At 31.6% G+C, this 7,839-nt stretch overlaps 2 protein-coding genes across 2 annotated transcripts in view; both read right to left on the bottom strand.

Annotated features, from left to right (window-relative positions):
• Window positions 1-846: 846 nt before the first annotated feature.
• On the bottom strand, window positions 847-2,259 carry LOAG_10831 (hypothetical protein). The gene is made up of 3 exons (XM_003146355.2): window positions 2,153-2,259; window positions 1,556-1,688; window positions 847-1,185 (listed from the first exon to the last, which is right to left on the bottom strand). The coding sequence occupies exons 1-3, from the start codon at window positions 2,242-2,244 to the stop codon at window positions 994-996; spliced, it is 417 nt and encodes a 138-aa protein (XP_003146403.1). The 5' UTR covers window positions 2,245-2,259; the 3' UTR covers window positions 847-993.
• Window positions 2,260-3,324: 1,065 nt separating this feature from the next.
• Window positions 3,325-7,839, bottom strand: part of LOAG_10833 (hypothetical protein) — a 4,965-nt gene continuing 450 nt past the window's right edge. Inside the window, exons 2-11 of the mRNA XM_020448240.1 lie at window positions 7,026-7,156; window positions 6,567-6,643; window positions 6,340-6,489; window positions 5,915-6,068; window positions 5,615-5,728; window positions 4,968-5,154; window positions 4,523-4,625; window positions 4,212-4,340; window positions 4,057-4,142; window positions 3,325-3,578 (exon numbers count right to left, since the gene is read on the bottom strand). Of these exons, the coding sequence (XP_020301597.1) occupies window positions 3,367-3,578; window positions 4,057-4,142; window positions 4,212-4,340; window positions 4,523-4,625; window positions 4,968-5,154; window positions 5,615-5,728; window positions 5,915-6,068; window positions 6,340-6,489; window positions 6,567-6,643; window positions 7,026-7,156 (1,343 nt within the window). The 3' untranslated portion in view covers window positions 3,325-3,366. The remainder of the gene's footprint in view (window positions 3,579-4,056; window positions 4,143-4,211; window positions 4,341-4,522; window positions 4,626-4,967; window positions 5,155-5,614; window positions 5,729-5,914; window positions 6,069-6,339; window positions 6,490-6,566; window positions 6,644-7,025; window positions 7,157-7,839) is intronic.

Raw genomic sequence — 7,839 nt, forward strand, 5'->3', positions numbered from 1 at the left:
CAAATTTTTACTGGTAGAATTTCGTTTTTTCTTGCACTGTTAGAAACTTTCCTAGCAGAAATTTTATTTTGTTTTTTTTCTTTTTTAAATTTTTGTTTAAACGACTATGAAACTGTTTATTCGTTTAATTGAAACGATAATGTTACACTTCATTTCAACCTTTTAGTTTTTTTTTTTTTTTTTTATGACCATTACTATCAAAGATGTTACACCAAACCACACTCATTGATATCGATTTCTTTCGTATTTGCCCACATTTGAGAAGTGTTATCAGCTACCATCATTTTATTGAAATAATCAAAACTATTAGTGTACGATAAGATTATACCTTTTATATAGCTCGAAAATACCTTAGAATTTGCATACCAATGATTTCTAAATATTGTTTAAATGTATTATTGTGAATTGGTTATATTATTACATCTCTTATTTGTTACAAGTACAATTTCACAACTTATTCCAACTTCGATACATGCTTACGATTGTAGTCTCCTGAGGGAAAAAAGTGTCATCAATATAGCCCTCAGCAGTTGCTCTGATATTTTGTACACAACGACCACATGTTACGTATATATTCAAATTCAGTTAAAAGAAAAAAAAAAAGTTTAATGAGAACATAACGTGCAACCACATGTCAAAGGTAAAAACTAAATTATTCAAGCAAACTCTCAAGATCAGCAAATGCTTCATCAGCGACAATTCAAAATGCATTCACACTGTTACTACAATCACACTGCCAATGATATATAATTTTCGACAAATCTTTAATTAAAACAGTGCCTTTAGAGAAATAAACTTCCTCTAAAGTCAATAAATAAAATAGTTTAAATAATATTACTTATTGCGATGATATCCTACAATGACATCACATCCATATTTACAATTCCTAATCTTGCTTACTTCTGAGTGAAATTATAATTCATATTCAGATGACAGTGAGGTAGCAAATTTATCCTATAAATTAAATTAGCTAAATTATTGAAAATCTTTGGATCAGTTATGTTCTCCACCAGAAGAATGATGCTCTTTGCGATATTTGTATTTTAGGCGTTTTTCTTCGGGAATCAACATAACATACAATGAGCAAATAATCGTTATGGCAGCAATTCCCAGACTTAAACGATACATTACCTCCAAGTGCACCCCATACGGTGATCGTTTAAAAAATGGATCTGTTTTCGGTGTCTGTAATATATCTAAGCATTAAACTGAGTAATTATAAGTAAAATGAAATTCTTTGTCACTGATAGCTATGGACATGAAAAAGATATAGAACAAGTACAGATGCAAGGTCTACCGATAATTTCGTCATATTGATAATTGGAAATCTCACTATAAGTTATTAAGATCAGTACCAATTATCGCTTTTACGCAAGTACACATCGAAAAAATCAAAAGATTGGCCAACTCCACAAAAAAAATAACCCTTCCCTTCTCTGGCAAATAACTAAATTTACTAGTTTCTCTATGAAAGGATGCAAAAGATTCTCAACGGAAAGTGAATTTTTCAACGGATAATTAACAAATTTATTCCGGTCCTGAAGGCAAAACAAACCATTTTATCATGAAGTTCATATGCTTTTTGTCGATTTTTGCCGAAAAGAAATAATCTTGGCTTATTGTACCTATCATCCCACAATCCAGAACTGGCATATTCGTTTAATTTACGGAACATCTCATACTTATCTCTGGAAAAAAAATCATCAAAAACAAGTTTTAAAATTAAAATTAAAATACAATTCTTTAAGAAAAACATATATGCTTTTTTTCACAGAAATTATGATCTTTTCCATGTCAAGAAATGCCCAGATTTATATTCACATAAAAAAAATCATACGGTAGAATATTATAATCAGAATCAAATTTAGGGAAGAAAATTATTTCTTTCGTTGATATAAATGTCCAATAAATCATGCAATGCACATTCAGACCGACTCAATTGACTGATAAGGGCTAATAGTAAAAATTAGCACGGAAAAAATGGAGAGTAGTCAATTAATGACGGGTGTAACTAATGGATACAGAACTTTGATAATGGAATCAAATTTGGCTTGGAAATTTTATTTACTAAAATTAACTTAAGTTCTTCCATGGTTACAATATGGTTGCAACAGAACTTTCGATGACAAAGTTCAAAAATGAGGAAACTTACTCCTTCGGTGGCCCCGTTTGAACTGTTTGACAATATCTGCTTGGTGACCTGGAAAAAACAATAAGCCGAGACGGGAAAACTGCTGTTCGCATCGTGTGCTACTGCAAACAGAAATTTAAAATGAAAAATTTGCCCTTCCCAATAAAGTTTTAATCAAAATGTACGCGACACAGGTAAAAATGTGTAGATATAAAGCATAAAACGTACATCTATCATACTACTCAACTTCAAAAAAATCTCAGCGAATGTTTTAAAAGTCACTTTCTTTTTTTCGATGGTTCTAAACATTATCAAAATATGAAAAATGTTGAAACGGTAAGTCACCATTAGTTCCATGAGTCAATCATTAGGTAAACAATAATTTGGCTTCATCATTTCATACATGAACATCAAGATTACAGTGAATATGAAGTAAGATCAACGTAAGAATTGTTCATAAAGAATAATTCATGACTAAATGGATCAGGAATACCCGTTCAGAACAAAATCAACAAAAAACTAGTTAAAAAAATGCACCACATAGATTTCAAAACATAACTTTTGCAAGCAACAAAAATGAAAACAGCTTAAGAAAAATAGCGCCCTCACAGTATGCTTTACTGATGAATTGTCAGACCAAAAAAAAAAGAGAAAAAACTGTAAACAGGTCTTTGCAATTATGGTCAAATTAGCATAGCATAGTCAAAATACTTCTCTTAAAATGCTATAAAAATTTAACGATTTACTAAAGCATAAATGTTCTTTAAAGACAATGATGGTAAAAGAAAACCGTTCCTGGAAAATTTAGTTTACAACAACAAAGCAAATGTTTGAAGGATTCAAAGATGCTTGAAGAGTTCGATGGATATGTTAGAACGCCTTTTCAAGCACCTTCTAAAAAAGTGGTGGTATAAAATAAGATTTCTAGGAACAAGTTTGTCCTGTTTACCACAGTTATCTTTGTTAGAACGCCCCTCAAACATCATCTAAAAGGAGTTTTAGAAGATGAATCCGATGATTAATATTAAAGTTATTAAAAATTTCTAATGCCGTAAAGCTAATTTCTCGAGAACATTTGGATGCACGATAATAACTGCCGTACTCATATATGCTTACTGAACTCAATCTTCCCATCACATCGCCATATTCTTTTTCTCAATTTTGAACTGAAAATACAGACTAAAGGACAAATATGCACATATATACAACTTCTTACAACAAGTACACATGCTTGTTTATAACTCGGAATGTACTGGGCGACTAGCTATTTGAGCAGATGCTTCATGTAGGCGTTCCATGTAAACTTCATATGGATCAATATCCGTGAACTTATGAAATGATATAGACCGTATTCGTTTGAGGTACAACTCTGAATAATCGTTTGGTTGAGCCTGATGAAAAGCTGCGGAGTGAATTATGGGAATATCAAGACGACGTGCACACATTCCTGAAAATAATGGCAAACTCGTCAGATAAACTATCGACATAAAGTCAGATAAGGAATAGAATAAAATCGGATGCATAAACTGCGTATTTTTTCGAAATTAGCAATCCTTACAATTTCCGATTTCAAAGATCACATTATCAATATCGATTAACATTGCATAACGAAGAATGATATGCTGAGAGATATTAAGCCTCAATTTAACGTTAAATACTACGCTTTGGTGAATACCTCGTCATACAACTCTGTATCCATAACCACACGTAAAGAATACTATCCACAAGCATATATAAAAGATATTGAGAAAGGTAATTATTATTTATAAATTGAAATTCATGCAAAAAGTGATGGAATTTGAAGTTTCGCTTAAATTAGACAAATGGAAAATTTTGAACTTTAAATTTGTGAAATGCAAATTTAAACTTATAATTCACAGATTTAAAGTTCAAAGCTTTCCGTAAAGATATCCAAAAGCACTTACCGATAATCATATCGTCAGGTGAATCGGTACTCGGACAACCACAGAAAGTTGTAATCTTTTCCACGGCTTTTCGCGAAAATATCATCCTGCAATTCAACTTTTAGCCTATCACCTTATTGACTATTAATATCTTATAAATGATGGTAAGAACTTACCCAGCACCACCAGTAGGATAATCATATCCTTCACGACCATCAGCACTAAAACCATAGCCATATCTTTCACCGATAATTATTTCCTTCTCTGCGTCATAGCAAGATAAAAGTTCATATAGCCTTGGAACACTGTAAACTTACTAATAAGATTCCCGTACCAATGATGAAGAAATAAACAAAAGGGATGAAGTGGAAGTTAAACGTGAAAGTCAAATTTTTGAATAGCATGTATTTCGGTCATTAGTATATAAGATTCGAAATGGAAGAAAAAAATGTTTATAAATATATGTATGATGGAAAACAAAACTTACCTTATCAATGTATCGTCATCTGTTATCACCAGCCACCTTGTTTTTAACATTTCATCGTTTTTCAAATAATATCCAAGTATACCAAATGTTTTTCCACAGTGTCCTGATATGTCTTATTTTATTTGGTTAGATTTTCTTACTTCCGATTTCGAAACATTTAGCTACTGGAAAGTTTGGCAAGAAGAAAGTACCAGTGATGAACTTTATCTGAAAAGTCACCAACAAAGGTACGTTCTCACCTTTATATTAGAAAGTCTTTAGTATATACTCTTTTAGAATGTCTTTCAAATAAATCATTATTTACAATGTAACAAAATTATCATCAAATGAAATAGCATTAATTATATTTGACAAAATTATTATTATCATTTATTATTATTTTATTTTATTATTATTATCATTTATTATTATTTTATTATCATTTATTATTATGTTAGGAAAATACCTCTTTTTGTATTTTGGATGTCAAGCTTTACAGTTGGTACATAATGATCTTCTATGTCGCTAAAATATTCTACAAATTTCGCTGTTTTCGCCCAAGTTCGTTTCACAATTACAATACGTGATTTATGGAATTCGCTGAAGGTTTTGATTGCAAAGCAGACATCATTGTTGGTTATTTTATTCATGCACTAAATTTGCGGATTTAGTTAACTTAATTTTAATTGGACATCACTAATATTAATCATCGGGAAATAAAGAATGATTCATTTTAAGAGCTAGTTTGTCTTGCACAATTCAACATTCAGAGCTCAGAGATGAATGTTTTACAAGATGCTGAGAAGCACAGTTACACCTCTAGAAAAATTAAGCCTTATTATTACTTACTTACAGAACCAAAACATAAAACGGTAATATCCTAAACAGTGAAAGAAACTGAAAAAGGAGACAACAGACTGATCAATAATAGCATTGATGTGAGATGATAACCCTTACGATAACTTTTTACTATTACAGCGACAAATGCTGCTGTTCTCTGTAATACATCATTTCTTCTCAGTTAAAAGACATTCAGTCTACGAATTGATATAGGTGACACATGAACAGGGTATGAAGAGAAATTAAGAAAATAGAAAAAAAAAAAGAAAAAACCTGGAAGTTCGGTTGTACATATCGAGTAATACACTGCGATTCGTGTTCCAGAAGACAGAAAGACAGGGTGTTGTTTAATCTGACACCACGTTTATCTTTCAATAGTCTGGCAAGCTACAATCTAGATTTTTTCAATATTCTATCCTATTAAAAATAATGAAAAAAGGAAAAGAAAAAAAATGAAGAACAAATAAATAAATTAGTTTAACACATGTCTTCTAACCAATAACAGAACTTGAAAAAGTTGAAAACCGGCAGGAAACAGAAAAACTGACTGATGAAAAGGAATAAAGGATATACCTCGTAATTTGCATCGATAGTGAAACCTTCCCGAACAAAGACATCAGTATCTCGGAGTAAGGTCCACGAAAGTGCTAGCCCAGCCGCAAAGTCGGGATAGAAGAAATGTTGCTCATCGTCTTCATACTTAAAAAAGTGATGAATTACTGTGTACCTGAAAAAATTTATTGAAGGTATGAAAAGTTTCCAAAGTTTCCAATACAAGCCGAAATAATGAGTGAATGACACACACACTCTAAGTGAAGTTCAAAATTTTCAGGATTAAATTTATCATACAGTAGCGTTTTTCTTCAGATTTCAAGAATTCAAGTTATCGTCATCACTAATATGTTACTGCTTACATATACACAAACTCAGCTCTTTACAAATGCCTTATGCTTTAAAAGGTAAAGTATACAGTTGAATATAAGAATTAAAGAATTTACGTTTTATCAGTTAATCCTCGTCCAACTGCATGATCTACATTCCGATCGAAAGAATTCAGGTATTCGGTCAAAGCGCTAACATTCACCATCGTATCTGGCTCACAGATAAATAACCAATCCCACGATGTTTCTTTATATTTTCGAGATAAACTGCAAATTATCGGCATTTAAGACGCTTCAATATAAATATTATATTTTATCTTGCTTTTTCTCTACAGTGAAGCCACCTTTTCAGCATCGGCCAAACTGCCCAGACTCCAGTCACTACCGGTAAATCTTCATGCGTTTTCAGAATATCGGCATGCTGAAATCCATAACATTTTAATTTAAATAATACATTTGGCAAAAAGAGTATGGTTTCGCAATTTCATCAGCAAAGAACCTCAGCCATGCTATCTACTTTGTCCTCTGCAGAATATCTACAACAATTAATGGAACTTGAGTTATATATAGATAAACAGAGGGTATGACACAATCACAACATAACCACAAGATCTCCAACTATGAAGTCGAAAGGTTATTTACCATCAAACAAGCTCAATTTTCTCCTTCCAAAATGGATGCGTGACAGAAAAGTGAAAGAGACAGGAATAACCCCGAAGAAGATATAAAATAAGAAATGAGAAGGGAAAGCCTGAAAAAAGTAGAATAAAAAAGTGTTACAAAATAAAAAACGTTGTTTTTACCAAATTTGTATTTTCTGAAATTTGTTTCTTCAGCGAATCGAACAAAACCGAAGTTCTACGAGCATCGTAGTCAGCATTTTGTGATAAAATCACGAAAAGAATCGAAATTTCATGTTCAGTCGCCAGTGCTTCTAACAAAAAAAAATGTGTAAAGTTCTCGTCATGAATGAAGGGAATCACGTATTGCTCAATATCATTAACAAAAATGCATTTGTCAGTAGAATGATCTATATGACAGACTTAATCCAATAAAGTTCCAGTTTAATTCAATCATGTTACTCGTTAAGTTATCGATACAGCCACTATAAACATGCAAGAAAACAAATAATTTCTAAGCAAAATCGACGAAATACGCAGCTTATTAAAAGTTTAAATATTGTTAATACATATGAAAAACAAAGAAGAAAAGAACTTAAACTAAGCTTACTTCGATCTTGAACTTCGTGGGATGGAACCATCGAAATACACAGCAACTCCAGTAATATTTCAATTACGATTATGGATTTCATAACGTGAACATACACCATTTACTATCAACCGGACCAACTCTACAATTATAAACATGAGTGTCGAAGTAGAAATCAACAACACAAAAAAACACAAATACGTCTAGATCTAGACCTAAAATTTCGGTTAATCAATAAGTGAAACAGTAAGAGATAGAAACCAAGTTCTTAGTTGATTTCTGTAGCCGAAATATTTCGCTAAGCATTTTACAAAACCAAAAAGTTGCTTTTTTTCATCAAACATAAAAAGGATGGTAAAAAAAATTTCGGCCAAGCTTGCTTCGATCTTACAAACATTTGTAACGTTT

The sequence above is a fragment of the Loa loa genome (genome assembly GCF_000183805.2).
Source record: "Loa loa unplaced genomic scaffold supercont3.76, whole genome shotgun sequence".
Classification (NCBI taxonomy): Eukaryota; Metazoa; Nematoda; class Chromadorea; order Rhabditida; family Onchocercidae; genus Loa; species Loa loa.